The 17,842-nt window shown below is 39.0% G+C and overlaps 2 protein-coding genes and 2 long non-coding RNA genes across 5 annotated transcripts in view; 2 read left to right on the forward strand and 2 right to left on the reverse strand.

Annotated features, from left to right (window-relative positions):
* Positions 1 to 2,704: 2,704 nt before the first annotated feature.
* Positions 2,705 to 3,722, reverse strand: LOC144994108 (uncharacterized). The gene is made up of 2 exons (XR_013657516.1): positions 3,590 to 3,722; positions 2,705 to 3,522 (listed from the first exon to the last, which is right to left on the reverse strand). It is a non-coding gene; the product is annotated as an uncharacterized LOC144994108 (long non-coding RNA).
* Positions 3,097 to 7,179, forward strand: LOC105354366 (uncharacterized). The gene is made up of 4 exons (XR_909003.3): positions 3,097 to 3,235; positions 3,313 to 3,732; positions 3,933 to 4,002; positions 4,077 to 7,179. It is a non-coding gene; the product is annotated as an uncharacterized LOC105354366 (long non-coding RNA).
* ankrd33aa (ankyrin repeat domain 33Aa) lies at positions 3,746 to 6,059 on the reverse strand. Its single transcript, XM_004070703.5, has 4 exons — positions 5,802 to 6,059; positions 5,595 to 5,724; positions 5,369 to 5,509; positions 3,746 to 4,697 (listed from the first exon to the last, which is right to left on the reverse strand). Exons 1-4 carry the CDS (start codon positions 6,057 to 6,059, stop codon positions 3,877 to 3,879), a joined length of 1,350 nt encoding a protein of 449 aa, XP_004070751.1. The 3' UTR covers positions 3,746 to 3,876.
* A 5,247-nt stretch (positions 7,180 to 12,426) lies between the features above and the next one.
* The window catches only part of arhgef25a (Rho guanine nucleotide exchange factor (GEF) 25a), a 51,438-nt gene continuing 46,022 nt past the window's right edge, over positions 12,427 to 17,842 (forward strand). Inside the window, exons 1-3 of one of the 2 annotated variants that reach the window (XM_078950625.1) lie at positions 12,479 to 12,615; positions 12,719 to 12,905; positions 13,640 to 13,772. In XM_078950625.1, the coding sequence (XP_078806751.1) occupies positions 12,810 to 12,905; positions 13,640 to 13,772 (229 nt within the window). In that variant the 5' untranslated portion in view covers positions 12,479 to 12,615; positions 12,719 to 12,809. Of the gene's footprint in view, positions 12,906 to 13,639; positions 13,773 to 17,842 lie in introns of both variants that reach the window. The other variant, XM_011477085.4, reaches the window with a different exon arrangement.

The following is a 17,842-nucleotide window of genomic DNA, read 5'->3' on the forward strand; positions in this document are numbered from 1 at the left end:
AAAGTATTCAATATAAATCGTCACTATGTTACAAAACATAAAAACTATGACAAATTTACTGGCGAGGAGTGCAACATAAGCTCCAACAACTACAACAAGGCTATGCTGCACACCAGATGTTTACAAAAATGGCCCCATGTAGCAAGCCCTTAACCCTTGTGCTTTCCTAGGCACTTTAACATTGGGAGTGGGGTCATCTAGACCCCACAAGACAGTGCGCTAAACCTTTTTTCTTTAATTTGATCTTCACTGGTGCCCATGGATTACATGAAATCCTCTTCACCTTTATCCACCTTTGTCATGGTAGGGAGAACACGTCAATGTAAGGATCGGGTCATCTGGACTCCACAAGGATGAAGTGACAGGAATTATAAAAAGAATGTATGCTGAAAGTAGCTGACATTGTTTGTCTAGAGCAGTGTTTTTTAATCGGTGTGCAGCGGCCCACTAGTGTGCCGTGAGATGAGCCACAATGAGTCTTCCCTGTTTGCCTCTTGAAACCACAATGAACACACATCAAACAGTTTTAAAATCTATTCAAAACATTTTTGTTAAAGTCTTCAAAGACTTCATTTTTGATTAAGACAAAAGAAAAATTAATAAAACTTCAACATGTTCACTTTTTGTGTAGCTACAGAAAACAGAAATATATTAGTTTTTTTGTGTAAAATTTATCAAACATAATGTGATCATATAATTGTTCAAAAATCACAGTTGCCTTTGCACCATCCTTTAAAAAATATTTTAAAAAATAATCACTATTTAGAAAGAATATATTTGGTTCTTTGTGAGGTTACATAAAATTGCATAAAAAATTGCATAAAAGAATTGCATAAAATTTGGATAAAATTGCAAACTGAAGGAAAAAACAACTACCAGGGTCAAATTTTAAATAATTCAGTTGAAACTTATTATTGAAAACTAACTTAAATTTCATTACAATGTTTAGAAGAAACGGCTGCAACTTCCAGCTTTTTCTGCCACAATGATCACAAAAATGCACGTGAGATTGTAGAGGGACTGTACATCAATACAGACTATGAGTTTCTCCTTTTTTAATTTTTGGATGCTGGTGTGCTGCGGGATTTTTGTCAAGGATAAAGTGTGCCTTGGCTCAAAAAAGGTTGAAAAACACTGGTCTAGAGCAAAATAAAAGGTTTGAAGAAATAAGTCTGTCAATTACTAGACGAGTAGAAGATCTGGGCAGCAACCTCCGGGAAAACATCTGGAGGGCCTGGTTAATTTCACATATGACACTTGGTCATAAAAGTTATTAAAAAACAACTTTTTCTGTTTATCCATTTTTTTAACCAAAAAATTTTAACCAAAATAACCTTAATTTAGTCCTCCAGTAAAAAAACTTTTAGAACCCCTGCACTATTGCCTAACTATGTACCCACAAGGGCGTCCAAGTCTCCCTGTGCCGGTCCCCAGCCCGGCTAGAATACAGCTTTATGTCAGGAAGGGCATCCGGTTAAAATCTGCCTGCCAAACCACCTGTGTGAAAAGTGAAAGCTAATTTGCTGTGGCGACCCCTAAAGGGACAGGCCAATAGAGGAACAACAACTACTCTATTTTAGCCTCAGTCAAGACAGATTTCCTCTGCCTATATCAGATACAAAGTGGAATGGAAAGGTTTGCTGGGTTAAGAGTGAATGGATCAGCCTTTAGGTCTTTTTATAACATTAGTGTTAAGGCTGACTTAAACACATTCTCGCCATGTTAAGCAACTGGTGTTTTAAGTGACCCTAAAATAACAGGAAATTGTTGAAAAACTGCATAATAGTCTTGTTCTATAATTCAGTTAAACAGTTCAGTCTCTGCATGTGCAGAGCAGCATTTGTCAAACACACAGCATACGCTGCCACAAAAACCAGTGAATTTCTCTCATTCAAACATGACAGTCTCGATTGTCTTTAGTGATTTCAGAGAGGTTTATATTTTGAGGGCTGACTTGAGGTCACCAAGGTTCCTCTTAGTGGAGAGGAAGTGTGGAACAGTGGTCTAAACACAAAACATGACAGTTCTTCTTTTCACATGACCACAAATAAAAGATTTTTTTTTTCTTGCAACCATATTTTTTTAAATGAAACTCAAGATATTAACAGGAAACAGCATAGCTAATTTTATGTAAACTGCTAAAACCTGGTCTTTTAAAGATGGAATTTCTCATTATTGTTGATTAAACATACTTGTTGCGTAAAGATCCACATTGGATTAAAAGATTACTAGCAACCAGGGTTCAAATGTCAATCCAGTTCCTCCACGCACCAACCTTATGGGCTGCCTTAAGACGCTCACTGTTACTTAATTATGGAAGAGTAATCAAAGTTCCATGCCAAACATTCCATTCTGGCAAGTTTAAACTATGATAAAATTTCATTTTTACTGAATATGATGTTCCATAAAAAAACTTTAGAATGATTTACAAATGTAATATCTATACATATTGCTACCTCAGGATATTTAAACCTCAGTAATGTTTCTGAAATAACGAACCAATACAACCTTATTTTAACATTAAAACTCAAAAGATGAGAATATTTATTCCATATGAGGTATTTGAACAGACATACGCCTCGGCTACTTCCTTAGCGTCTGCATGAGAAGACAGGAAAGTGAAACTTGCTGAGCAGAATTCTGCAACAAACTGTATAATGCTACATTTTGCAATGTGGGGAGGCTCAAACGTTGTCACAAAATAGTCTTTTCTGCAGCTTTATCTCTACAAGCATACGTTAAACCATGACACGTGAACAACAGGACATAGTTTGGACAGTTTTTGCCTAAGTTTGTTAATAATAATAATAATAATAATAGGTTCTCAAGGCATTTCAACACATATATATGTGCACACACAGTATAGGCTATTGGCTATTTGGTTTTCTTGCAGTCAAATACCATGATGGCACACTACTCAAAGGTGATTGAAAACAGAGGTTGATAAGTTCTCACAAAGGTGCTGGAAGGTGAGCATTGATTATCCCTGCACACAATCTTTTGCACTCCAGAAGTTGTTTTCATTTGATCCATGGCGCTTGACTTACGAGGATGCATCTTTAAATCCCAAAAAGGAAGCTACTGTCACGGTGCCTGTCAGTTCACCTCCCCCCCTCCTACAGCTCTCACCACCTTGCTGATTGGAACCAGCTGATCCTCATCTTCTCATCATCCTGCCGGTCTTCATAAGGGAGCTCTCACCAGAATTCTACGCCAGTTTGTTATACTCACTCCGGTGCTTATGCCTGGCCTCTTAGTCTCAGCTAAGTTTATCTTGTCTCCATACTTACCACATCTTGTGCTCACCTTCAGGTTCCTACCTTGGTCACGCTGGTTCCTCCCCTCCACGCTGGTCCTGCCGTCCTCGGCATCCACGCCTCATTCCAAGCTGGTTTCCGCCGTCCTCGGCGTCCACGCCTTACCTCAAGCCGGTCCCGCTGTCCTCAGCGCCCAAGCCTCGCTCCCTCTGGATCCACAGTTCGACGCGTCCTCGTGTCGCCCCCTCCCCTTCATCTGCATCAGCTCAAAGGAAACACCAAGTTCAATCCACGGAGGAAATACGTCCACATCCCCTCAGAAACTTATTTACCTCTAAAATAAATCCATTTAAAGTCATCCTTGCTGTGAGTTTTCTTCCGGGTTTCAGCATCTGGGTCTGCTACGTCTACGACGCCATGACAGCTACAGTACCGTTGACCCTTAAAGGAATATAATACATCGGGAGGAACTAATGTAAGTCATCCCAGTTATCTCATGACCTCCCGGCTAAGTTAAAATCCATTGATGTCAAATGGTAGCCCCTAAAGTTTTCTTTTTTTTTTTGCGTTTGTTGTTATAACATATTCATCCTCCATCATCGCAGGAACATATTCTTCTTCAGCTTTTGCTTTTCTTTTTTGACCCCTTTGATTTTTTCTCATTCTCTTTTTCAGCCTCCTGTTTTTTTCTCTCCCTCTTTTTCTCCTCTTTGGCCTCCTTATACTTCCACACTGGAGGCTCCAGGTAACCCTTTTGCCTCTTCTTTTTTTTCTCTTTCTTTGGTGTGGGCTCTCCTGATTTTGTTACTTCAATCTTAGGAACGCAGCCTGAGGGAAAAATGCTGTTCCTGTGTGCCATGCTGCGTGGGACAAAGCTTTTCATGCCACCTGACGGTAAGCTTCCCCTTCTCTCTGGATCCTGGCAGCAAGAGGTAAGAGATACAGACTTGGCTGACATAGCAGTGGGAGAAGATGAGGTGATGGATCCGTTAGTGTGGGACACAGTGCTTTCCTCTAGCTCCTTCCTGCTGTGCTTTTCAAGCAGTTCAGATACGGCAAAGCGACGCTTTCCAATCTCAGGAGGGCTGGTGGGACAGAGGGGGCGGGAGCCTGTAATTATCAGGGGGCTGTGGATGCTTGTAGTTATTCGCACCATATGGTCCATCACTCCGTTGTCTTGGGGATCATGTGGAAACTTAAAAGTAAGGCTTTCCTTTAGACGCTGTCTCAACTTTTGACTAGCTGTTTTTGGGGCGGTGGCCTTCTCCACCAGCTGCCTCAGCTCAGGCCACTCAGGCTTGTAACTTTCACAAAACTGCTCTGCAACAGGATGAGCCTGCAGGCGACGTATTCTGTTGAGCGTCTCAAATCTTCCCGTCCTAAGGACCCAGTCCTTAAGACCTCTCCCTTGGACCAGATCCATTGCATACATGTCTGCACCTGCACCCCACAAGGAGTGGGAAATACACAGCAAACAGAGCAAGAGGTTAGTTTTCAGTGTTTCAGTAAACAGTTTGCTCCCACAACTCAGTATAATATCTCCACCATGTGGTTGCTTTTGTAGAACAACTGATTTGATGTCTGGCATCAATTTTCCAGAAGGAAATCAGGCCACTTCACAGCATGGTGGTGAACAATATAAGCTATTCTTAGAAGGCAGTAATATATTGCGTTTTGCCAGATTTGCTTTGTTGCCATATGTTGTCAGATTTTTCTGTTACGCAAGTTTTTATACAGAAGTTGTTTTAAGAAAAAGTGGTGGAGCTAATGACATAAATGATGAAGTGACTTTGATGTAAACAAAAGGCAGATGGAAATTACTTCTGCTTAATTTGCAGTTGTGCTAATTTCTGCAGCTTTAATCCCTGCAGCCGTGACAAAAAGCTGATTTCTTTCAAAGATCAAATGTCCTTGTTTACCCTTTTAAATCACACACAATTACACTCCTGTCCCTTATCATGACACATTCATTTTAACGGTTAAATCATTAATGGGCCTTTTGGTTTGTTCCAACCTAAAACTCAAAGCCTTTTCAGACTTTATAAGGAAACGGCACATTGGGTTCCAACAAGGTTAGGCTTAGGAGTTTTAAGGGAAATTCTCAAACTTACCATGCATTAGCAGAGCAGAAACGCAGTCTTCTCGGCCCTGCAGGCCTGCCTTGATAAGGGCGGTGAATCCTCGAGGATCCCTGATTTCTGTGTCCACACCAGTGTAATAGTTTAGGATATAGTTAAGGATGGTGATGAAACCTTGATTGAAACACAGAAAACTTTCTGGTAATATCTTAAGAGTGCCATCAGAGCATGCTGAACTGAGAGATGTGTTCAGACGTACCTGCCTGTGCAGCAATCATGAGAGCAGTGTTACCATCATTGTCCTGGTGGTTAATGTGCACATATGGGCAACTGTGCAGCATGGTGACAATGTCTATAAAACCTTTGGCTACAGCCACCATCAAACCCGTCTGATGAGAAAACAGATGCGTGTCCATTTGGTCACCGAAGCTTTTTATGTTATTAGAAGTATTGGTGTGTGCCATACCTTGCCGTTGATGTCAAGCTCCATGACCTCATCTTGTGTGACTCCTCTCTCCAGCATTCGGCTCAGTGATGTGGACTCGTTCCTTGAACAGGCTTCATACAGCGTTTTAGCTGGTTCCTTATATTTGGAGTCTGTTTCATACTCAGGAAGTACAGAGTCATCTGAGAGTATGCTCCCCGAGTCAGAGCTATCCAGAAGGATCTCCGAGTCTTCTGACGGGCCGGCGCCCAGGTGCGGGTCGTCGTTTGCAGTTGCCATCAGAACCCCTTCAGACTGGGATCACACATGGAGTTTTGCATGTCACTCGTATCTTGAATAAATAGTAAGTTTGGGTCATAACCTTGAAAGGAATTCTGTCTATTGTTTTGATTTAGAAGAACAATGAAGACTTCATACATTTGTGTACTCAACAGTTGTCATTATTTGGATGTAAATCCTGCACCGCTGTTTTGCTTGTGTTGTTGTAGCTCTTCAGAAGAACGTACAGCTTCTCTGGCACTCAGAATAGCTTTCTGGCACTGCAGGACTAACTAGTACTGTGTTAAATAGATTTGATGACCTGGAGAAGCCTTGACCAAAAGACATGATGCCTAAAGAGGATGAGGAGCTTTACCTTACCTCAGCCCTCTTATCAGAGTGTGTGATCCGTAAGTCTCTGGTTTACACAATACCCAACACTCCTCCACTCTTTTTCTACATTTGTTTCTTTCCCCTAAACTCATTGCAGGATGTAAAAACTTGAAAAAAAAAGAATCCTTAGGCTTGAGGAAACTGTAAAGTGATGTGGATGAGGGCCTAGTGAAAGCAGGGCTGAGAAAGACCAATTGGAGCTGCAAGCAAAAATTTGTCTTGGTGTCTTAACAGTGTCACACTGCTTGGTCAGACAAAAGTGGTTCCCAGTGGTCTTCTAATCTTCATTTTTAGTGTAAACCATTGAAAAAGGAAGGAAGGTCTTTTTCTTCAGATTGAAGATTGGGGTAGGAAATCATATTTATCAATGATTTTAAAAAATGGTTTCAAACTCTAAAACTAGTTCTGCATACCTGACTGAACTATACAACATTAGCATAGGTTTTCTCAGAAAAGGGTGCAGTCACAATGTTTCTAAGTTAGTGTCATGTGTAAGCAGCATTTGGTTGTATTTTAGTTCATGACAGAGAGGTTATTACAATATGGATTCTTCCTCTCACTTCCTTCCTCTGCACAAACATTGCTGACTTGTTATTTTAGTTCTGCCACTTCCTGCTGAGAAACACCTTTCATTCATCCTTCCTTTGGATTCTAAAAATTTCTCAGTTGCATTAAAAAAATAAAGTAAAGGAATAAACTATTTTTACCAAAGTGTAACTAAGAAAGAAACTTAAAAAAAAAGAAACAAAATAGGGAAAAACCTTACCTTATAAAATCCACCCGTGACTTTTGTTTACCATTTTTCTGTCTTTGAATTTTCTTTTTCCGCTGAAGTCTTACTCTGTACTCCACTCTTTCTGTTTGCAGAAACTGTTTAAGTTCCCCAAACGGATTCCACCTCTTGTCTTTTCTCTCCTTCCATTTCTGCTGTCGACTTATGCTGCCTCATCAGCCCGGTCCTAACATAGACTCGCTGTCCTAAGTCGGGCAACGTGCTCCTGCCCTCTCATCCCGATTACTGAAGATTTAAAGATTAATAGAAAGAAACAGGCAACAGCCAACCTTGCTTCCCTTCTCTCATTCTGTTCAGTTTGACTTCTTTTTCTCACTCTTTGGCTCTCTCAGAATCCACCCGTTCACAGCTCTGTGATGCCCATCTGTCATGTGAGAGAAAACCTCTCTGGTTAGGGTTGTGACTGATTCATTGAGGCTATGGTTCCAAGATCTGTTATGCTGAAGAAGACACTGTGATTAAATTATATCAGTTTATCTTTTAGATGGTGGTCAGAGTCGTGGGCCTGCTTTAAATTCATTCGCTGGGGAAAAAAACAGACCGTACTCTGGAGGGCCGTGGTGCTAATTTCTTTCTATGCAAGGATGACTTGGGTGTCAAAAAAGTTGACATTCTTTAGTGTCTTTCTTTTTTTATTTATAATTAATTTCTGTTATAATATTTGCTTTTAAATGGTTTATTTGAACAATCTTTTTATTGTAACTTACAGATAATTGCAAAAAAACAACAACTTTTCTAGCCATTTTTCGTCGTTGTTGTTGCAAAGATAAAGGCTATTCTTTACAAATATGGTTTGAATCTTCATGACCAGTAGCTTACCATCACCAAGTATGATTGAGGATTGAATGACTATTGGATATACATTGTAACCGCTTTGAGTGTCTGGAAAAGCACAGAAAAATCCAGTCCAATCATTATTATTATTATAAGACAGTGATGAATCCCAAATGATGGACACGTGCCTAGTTTAAGTAGGTATAATTATAGCCTCAGTGTCTCAGGTTGGAAAGATGCAAATAAAAAATATATGAAATATACATGGTCCTATTATATAAAATATAATAGGACCATGCTAAAACCTGCTGTGGATTTGATGCTAGACAACTGCTGGGCTTTATAGGGAGAGAAAGACTGCCCCCTTCTGATCAGAATGAGAAATGCTACAATAAGTTTTGTCAATCAGGAAAAATGTGAAGTTTTTACTAGATAAATGTATGACATCAGTGATTGCTGAAGGTTTCAGCTGCATATCACTTTTAAATGAATAACAAACAAAAATATGTTTTTATGTACTGATTTTCATTTTATCAGCTGGAGTTTATGTGCTAAACTGAAATATATATTTGTTGTAAATTCAATCTCTAGATGGTAAATAAGTTTTGAACTGGTGTGGATCACAGGGTGAGTAAAAAAAGATCATTCCAGGGGGGTACAGATTGCAGCCTCTGCGACCAAAACAGAACAAAATTGACCGGAAATAATAGAGGAAAAGGAAGTCTGTGGCAGAACAGGGAGGGGCAGTGAAACCATGTGTGTGCTTTGGATGTTTATCTTACTATGTTTTCAAAATTCCAGTACAATCAAGTTGCTTTACCAGACGATGGCACTACAGCACATATGTTGATTTTTGTGTTTTTGTTTATGCAAATCCAAACTTCTGAATTTTCTTTTATAACTAAACTCTGCAAACAGTTTTTAAACTTGGAGTAACAGGTGGAGAACATCTTGTTTCATAATAGCAGCCAGACTTTTCTCTTTATGGTCAAAGTTATTTTATTCCAATGAAAATTCCTTACTGAGACAGTCACTCATCACTGCAAGAGGCTGTCCAGCTTTTTCCCAGACACCCCAATACCTAGCAGAAGTCAGCTGTAGAGCAAAAGAGGCTTGGGACACGCTGGACTAAGTTTAGCCAGCTTAGTGACTGACTGCAAAGACAGACATGTGCTCTGCTAATATTACACTGGCAGCCGTCTCTGCAAGACTGGGCTTATGAGCACATTATTGGGACCCTGTGAGCAAAAGGATTTCCATTTATGTGGCTTCGGACACATTCCATGTATTATGTCTCTGAAAGCATCTGAAGGCCTCCAACAATCATGTGAATCGAAGGAAGCAGGAAGGAAGCTGAGCTGAACTCAGTCATGCAAAACCAGGAGATTTAGGGTGATATGGTTTAGGAGGGATTTCAAAAAGAAAAAAAAATGGAGGCATGTGAGGTTCTTGCTTTTCTGGAGCTTGATAAAAAAAAAAGAAAGTTGGTTTGTGGTGCAGAAATGACGGTTATGTGATTTCTTCAGAGCAGAGTCAAATGGTTGAGTTTAAAATTTATTTGGCTAAACTCAAGTGGGTGCTAAAGTGGCCTTTTTTTGTTTCATTTTTCCCCAACCCTGAACTATTGCTAGTTAAACTACTAAGGAAGTTCACATGTTGTTGTAATATCACGGACTCACTCCTAAAAATGTTATTTTAAATATTGTATTTCTTATACTTAAAAAATGGAAAAAAGCTACTACTTAAAATCAACACAAATCCTTTTTTATTAATAATTAAACTCTTCTAAAATATACTTAAAAAATGAAATAAAATAATAATGAATTACTCGTTTTACTCCAACAGTAGATCATAACTTTGTGAATTTTTGCCTTGTTACGGCTAATGTTCACATTTTACCATGAATTTTAGTTGTGTGTTGGTTGTTGGACATCTCTGAAGATGACTTTTCATTCCTTTTTTCTATGATTTAAATGGATTAGAAATACATTTTATCATCACCAGAAGTGGGCTCTGTTACCACTCAAGCTTGAAGAGACTTCACTTGAAGTCCCATCCTGATCATCTTTTGATCTATTTTCATAATGTTTCCCGCGGTCCTTCAAATATAATTATGGAACATTATGCCATTTTTAGCCAAAGTTAAAACAAAACTTGTGTCGTTTTCTAGGTCATAGTATCTACTCAGCGGCAGAAGTTTAATAGAAATTAGCCTCTGAGTTGTCGGGGGTCTGTTGACGTGGAACAACCCCGCCCCTCTTCCCCTACCCATTGCTGGGAGCTCATAGCAGGGATCTTATGGCTCGCTTCGCGTCACAAATAAGCTCTTTTTCAAATGGCCTTTTTTCATCTGCTCCTGATTCACAACAATTTAAACAAAGGAATAAACAGAAATGCAATTTTGAGCATAATTTTCTATATCTATGTCCTTCATCAGAAAAATGATATAAGAACATGTTAAATACACCAAAAGGTGTTAGCTGACCTTTGCACAAATAGTTTGCTTGATTGAATGAAATATTTCACACTAGTTGGTTTGAAGGCATAGATGTGCGTGTGTGAACATTATTTGTATTGTGTACATGTGAACATGTGAACATTTTTGGAGCCAACAGGTATATTTATAACATTTGAGTGTGTGTGTTGACAGCCCCCCCCCCCCCCCCCCCCCTTATAGACTTGTATTACATCTGAACCTCACTGTTATGATAAAACATCCAGCAACTTGTTGCTTTATGCTGCTTCATGCCCCCCCCCCCCGCCCTTCTATAATCACCCTCCTATCCCCCCTTCTGTAACAGCCCTCTCTCTTCTTCTCTCCTTTCCTTTTCAGTCCGGTCCAACACAAAAGATTTTCAAATATGACTAAAATAAATAAAGTTTGGCCTCAATTACAAAAGGGGTTTATTCAGACACACCTCTAAGTTTTCAGAAGATTCATAACCCCTTTTGTTAAAATAAAATATATCCAACACAAGAGGCCTTCAGCTCTCATCTGTTTGCCCAGCTGTTCGACAGGACAAGTTAAAAAAATAAAATAAAAAAGAAAATGCTTTAAACAATCAAATACTATTTGAAATGCATAAAACAATCACAATTATACATCAAAAAAGTTAGATAAAATAGATTAATTGAAATACCTGTTCTGCAAACCACATTTTATTTTCAGGCTTAATTTGTAAAATAAACATTTAATTAAGTGGCTAAACTACTTACTGTAAAGAGGAACATTAGAAAGTGAATTGTCCTCATTACCCCCAAATTTTCTTCAAGTAGAAAATGTAAGGTGTCAAAATGTTTATGTTTTCGAATTAAATTAAAGTTCTGGTTTATAGGATCGTATTCAGGAGCAGAAAGACTCAAAAATGAATGCAAGGTGCCTTCACTATAAGAGGTGTACCTTTTTAATAAGGAAAAAAGTGACTTTTTTTCATTCTAAATTTTTAAAATCACAGTTTAATGTGATTTAGTTTGGCTTCAGGACAGAAAGGCAAGAATACATCGGCGCAGTGACCTGTAGAACGCAGAGGCCTGAGAGACTCAAACAATGAGAGCAAGTTTATACACAAGGCTGTGCAATTTAAGAGTCCTTGTTTTGTTTTTACTCAGTTGTTATTTATGTTCTTTTTTCAACTGTTTTCCAGACTTTGCTTTTCATGAATTATTATAAACTAAATTTCCCTGAAGTCCTGTGGAAAAAATTCTCCTCCACGTTTGTGCTGAGTCCTTGGATGAGTATTGATAAGGAGAAATGAAACGGGGGCAACTTTATAGTCTGTATGTTTCCTCTTTGTTTTAATGAGAGTAACCCGCACCCATTCTTGTCTGTCAGGAATTGAGTACTTTAAAAAGACGTGCAGCTGTTTTGCCACGTCAGAGTCAAAATTTTAAGATTAATTGAGTTTATGTGGGCAGTCTTCTTAAATTAAAAGAAAACATTTGTGACACGCAGACACAGAGAAAGCCACACAAGCTCTCAGTCATGCAATTTTTCATTTTTTATGGCAAATTAATCTGAAACTATCAGAATTTTATTTTCGGATGATTGAGTTTTCAGCAGTAAAGACAGCTGAGGTTGATGTTTGATAATTTGGTGACACCCTCTCTCCCCATGGACTGTGTGTTCATGCCTTATTTGGGGCTGACTCCTGCTCCTCAGGAGTTCACACACTCCATGCCTGAGACTTGGGCAAAGATGAAGAGAGTGTTTAGGGTACAGTTCCAAGAAAGTTCAAGGCGGAAGATAAAGAACGGCTGAGTCTCTGTGAGACTTGGAAGAAAGTCAGGTTATGGAGGCAGAGAGTAAGAAAAGAAAGAAGACGAAGATTGATGGGAAGAGGTGAGGTTTTTGGGGAGGGGTGGTGATTCTATATAGCCAATGAAGAACAAGAAGGGAGGATTTTAGGGAGAGTGGTGCACTTGGTCGCCACACTCAATGTCAGCACTCTGAGAAGACAGAGGGTCGCCAGCTGCAGAAATAAATACTTCCTCACTGCCTTTTTTTTTTATGGTGCGACGTAAGAGGAGTGCTGACTCCAAGGAAATTCGTTTCCAGGGGAAGCTTCTAGCGATAGCACAAAGTGGAGGATGCTCACCTGCCTATGCTGACTGAAAGAGGCAAGTGCTAAGGGCTCCTGTGCACGTCCACAGATCCAGACAGGCACAAGCCCTCCTCTTCCCAGATTGATTTTTCCTGTGGTTGCCGTTTCCTGTGTGTCAGGAGAGAACAGCCCGCCTCATATTGTGGAAGGAGAGTCAAAGTTGAAAGGCTAGAAACAGCAAAAAGGAGTTTTCTTTGACTGTCGGGGAGGATGAAGGCTCTACAGAAGAATCAGGGCCGCACTGACCAGATGTTGGGAGCCATGGCTGATGTGCTTACATCTGTGGCCATGCCCAGTCAACAGTGGGTGAGTTGTAGCTCTGTTGTGGATCATTCTCTGCATGTACTTTCTGTTTGTACAAAACTATAATACCACAAACTCAAAGTGGAATCAACACATATGGAGATATTTTTCAGGCTCGCAGAGCATAACATTCATCGTATCTCTCGTCTGCATCATTTCACACTACGTTTTTGTTTTGCATCGCTTTGTACTCTGCTATTCCTAAGGAATTTTGAATGTTTTTTTTTCTAGAGCAGGAAGTTGGGTGGTGCTGATTAAACCATCTGACCCAAAACAAAGTCTTGCAGGTCTAATGCATTGGTTCTGTATTGCAAAATCTGCTCTTTTTCGCCTTTTACCTTTATTTTTTTTCTACCTTTCAAACTCTGGCACCACTAAAATAAACGATGGAAAAAAAACATCATGGGCCATCTGGTTTTGTAAATTGCTTCAAAAGAACAAGGCTTTGAAATGCTTTTCTTTGGAGTTTTTGATTAGTGCACTTTAAACGTATCTGTCCAAAATAGAGATGCAAATTAGATTAAATCAATTTTGAGATAAACTTGCTGCTTTAACATTTGTTCATCATTCTTGTTCAGTGTGTAATGTTGAAAAAAGATGCAGGAAACTGGAGGGAAAAAAAACAGCCAGTGGTATAGAATTTAGTGGTCCTTTGATCACAAAGTGTTTTGTACCTTATGATTACTTCCTCCTTGAAAATATGGCTCCAATGCTCACAATGGTGTGTCTGTGTGTAGCTGTCCGAGGAGGGGGAGGCAGACCTCCCATCAAGCAAAGAGGAAAAGGGGTCTGTGCAAGACCAGTGGGACCAAGAAGGCCTGGAGTGGGAGCAACTAGCCAAAGACACTCCAGAGGGAAGCGAAAAAACAGGTAATACCAGAAAGAGTGGCTCTGATTGGGACAGTTTGTGACCTTAAAGCTGTCCAAACATCCACTCTTACCCAACCAGTTAGAGCTGAGAGATGCAGCAGCACACAAATGCCTTTATTTGTCAGAAAACTTTCAACCATTCGTGTTGTAAAACCTAAATCAGCATTTTTTGGTCACAACCCGCAGACTGCTGCGCATTGAATCAAGAGTTGGGAGGGTCAGACTTTTCTGCAGCCTGAGCATCTAGACTCTGATTTCCGCTTGTTTTTGCATGTTAGGCGTGTGAAGATCAAAACAGGGCTGAGTCCCATCTGCCAAATCTGATTGTGACCATTTAGCGATAATAACTTCAGGGAAAGTATTAAATTGGAGGCACCTTGGTGTTTGTCGTTTACTTTTGGCTCTACTCCACCCTCTTTATCCCCTATTAGCACTGATGGTAGTAAATAACGTTTGCTGCAAACCAGCATTCATAAGTGTCTGGGTAAGAGAAAGAGTTCTTGTGTGCACACTCATACACAAGCAATATTTTCCAGATGGGGCAAGAAAAGCTGGCTCAGCGGCACCCCTTTCTGCCCTATCTCTGAACTTATTCTCGTTTTTCTGGTGAAGACTTGCGTGTGTTGCCATATTCCTTGAGAGGAATGGAACAAAAGACGCTTTGTGGCGTCTGAGTTTGGGTTAAGGCGACTGCGTGTGTGCAGGAGTGCGCATATGGGAGGTTCAGTGATGTGCACCATGTGGTTTTCCCACTAACTGTTGTTCAGAACAGAACATGGCGTACAGAAGAAGCTTGACTGAGGCTAGGGGAAGCTGTCAGTGACCCTGGTCTGTTATGGTCTCTGACTCAAATCAGGTGTGCTGTTAAAGTTAATTTAGCCTAAAATTATCATTTTGGACGCAGTTTAAAGCATGGAAAATCAGTATGTGAATGAAGAAATAAATCAACAACTATCTAAAACAATTAGAAAAATTAGAAAAAACTCGCCTGGTAAAGAGATTTAGCCAACTGAAATGAATTTCAATCGTGCACACTGACACCGTAAGCCTAATTTGTGCATTTCCCAATTTCCTCTAATCAGAAATTATGTGGAAAATCAAAGAGACTCATCAAACCGGAAAAAAATTGTGTTTTTCCTGGACCAGATTAGGTGCAGCAATGCATTAATAATAAATCAATGAATAAGCAATAAGCTTCTTTGTATAGTACTGCTGTGTAGAGCCTATTTTGGAGGAAATGAAAAAGCTTTAATAGAACTGAACTGATTAAACTTAATTCCAGTCAATTTTTTTGAACGTCTTTAATCTGGAAATGAGGGAATTCAAATTAAAATGATGGGTCATTTGGATTCAAAGCTCATTGATGTATATTTATGGTTATTTTTGTACAACCTTTTGTTTAGCGCCTTGTTTTATTATCACAAATATTAACCTTTTGTATTGCTGAAACTAATAGGTTTTCCAAATGTTTCGATAGCTTTGGACAAAAGTTGTTATTTGGTTTATTTACAGTTGGTGCTAACGTTGCAGAAACAGTAATAAGAGCTTAGGGCTTATCTGGATTTAAAAAAAAGAGGCAAAAATAAATTCATGTCTGTGACATACAGTAATGTAGGATAATGCTAAGTTTAATTATTTGTTGTTTTTTTTATCTTCAACCAAGAAAACGAAGCTTCAAATATATAAATAAAAGCCATGTGAGGGGGCAGAGGATTTACTTCTGCTCTGTCAGAGAGACAGTGTACTTAGAAACATCTGTTTTGTGTTAGAAACAAGATGCTTCCGTGGCTTTCTTGGAATCACCGTGCTGAGCCAGCTTCCATTCACTTCTCATTTTTTCCCTAAAATTTCTTACTCGAAGCATTTGTTGTTCATCTTTCCATCTTCTTATCAGGAAATCTCACTTGCTTCTCTTTCTTTTGCCTTTGTGTTTTCCTCGGTGGGGTGTGTAAGTCTCAAATGAGTCCCCAAACAACACACACTAACTGCTGTATTTTGGGGGTTTTAGAGTTCTGGAATAAAGTTCTTGTAAATCTCAACTTCCATTTGAGCTGGTCATAAATTCTTCTTCAAATACCTTCTGTTTATTTTGTCTTCATCTTTTAGCTCTTTTTTTGTCTCTCATTACTGCGATTAATTTTCTTCTTTTCAATAGAAGGTGGTGCTTAAAACTCGGATCATTTAATTCATGTTTCCCTCATAACGCTGCTATTTTCTCTAGACAAAAACCAAGCCATTTATGCAAACTAGACCATAAACATATTAATCATTCTTAAGAAGTTTTCTCTATGTTTTCTATTTAAAAAAGGCTCATAATACAACTATTTACCTATTTAGGTAACAGAACATCAGATGCATTAAAAAAAGTTTTGTCTATATTGAGCTTGTGTGAGACTGGAAGTGCTTGTCCTCCAAGGAGAAGTGGAGATCCCAAAGACCCAGGGACTCATCTGTGTGCGTATGACCTTAAATGGACAAAGATCACCCTGAAGCTGCCTCCTTCTGTGTTGCAAGACTAAAAGATTAGATAGAATTCACTTCACACAGGTGCATGGCCAACTATTTGCAGATATTTACATTACAAAAATGGTTTCCCAAGAATCTTCTAAATTTGTAAATATATGTCTGTGGTTGCTATTTGAGTAAAGGTTACAGATCACAGATTTTCTAAAATGGAATTTTTATGATTGTTGGGGGTGGGTGGGGTAACTGATCAGATAGAAAAAAAACACCCGATAGTTGTTGATTGACCACTTTCTGTACTTTTTTGAATAACTTTACTCGTCTTAACCTGTCCCTAATTTCAACTACAATCACTCAGCATCAAATCAGACAGATTTCATTTGTGACTAAATCATACGTATTAAATGCTTTGTTCAGAAAGGCCTCACTTTCCATAAACCTTACTTTTTTCAGACTACAGTTGTACTAAATCCCTGTCTCACAGACTGTATAGCATTTCTGTCTTCTTTGTTAGAAATCCAAAAAGATTTGTCTGTTTTAAATGAGAAATGAGAATTTCTGAGGACACTGGAAGTGGGATTACATAACACTCTGCTTTATCTGGGGAGGCAGCCACTCCCCCTTATTAGTTATGCTAAATAGATAATATATTTTTTTTATTCAGTGCACTGCCTGTGAATAATATACAATTTCAGTCGACATGTTGGTTTGTTCAAACAACGTAGGGATGCTTTTGCTTATAAGAAGTCAAGATTATCGGCTCACCCTAAACAAAAATGTTGTATTTTTCTTATCTTTTATTTAGAATTGCAAACCTCCTTTTCCTGATCGCATGAATAAAACACATTTTATTCTTCATCTGACTTTTGACCTATGGATTAAATCATTTTAAGAGACTTTCACTATTTGATATGACCTAGTTATGACCTAACTCAATCCATTACTGTATATTTAAAAAAAAATTGTTAGGCATTTTGGGGTCAATCAAAATGCAACAGCATTGAAAAAATCCAATAACACTGCTCACAGATCCAGCTCCCTTTTGGTGAATAAACCAGAGTTGTTCCTCCCTCTGCCATGTTTTTGCTGCCTCTCCGGGGAAACATCAGGTTCTTTAGCTTCCAGACACTCAGCAGCTCGTTCCTACATTTATGTTTGTTGTTCCCGATGACAAAGTGTTCAGTGGGGTTTAAGTGCTTTTTCTGAGAATGTGAAATCAGGAAGAATATATGCAACATGAGAGGTGAGAGTGAACTGGAGAAGCAAAGACAGTTAAAGCGATCAGGTGAAACTCAGCCTTTGTAAAGTCACAAAGGAACTCCAGAGTCAGGTGGCAACTCACATAGAACATGTATCAACTGCTACTAGATGTCTCCTTCTGGTTATCCTGTAATATTTCTGTAACAAAGACAGATGTTTAGCCACTTTAAATAATTAAAGAGCATAAGTCCTTCTTGGGCAGTTTTTTCCTGGTAGTGTGCATATGAGAGATGAGAGTGCTGTATCTTGGAAAAACCTGCAAATCCCTTTTTATTTGCAGAGAAAGTTACAGAAGGTCAGTGCAGGACAGCCAAGCCTACATCATAAAAATACACAACCAATTTTTA

The sequence above is a fragment of the Oryzias latipes genome, chromosome 7 (assembly GCF_053564925.1).
Source record: "Oryzias latipes strain Hd-rR chromosome 7, Olatipes_Hd-rR_3.1".
Lineage (NCBI taxonomy): Eukaryota > Metazoa > Chordata > Actinopteri > Beloniformes > Adrianichthyidae > Oryzias > Oryzias latipes.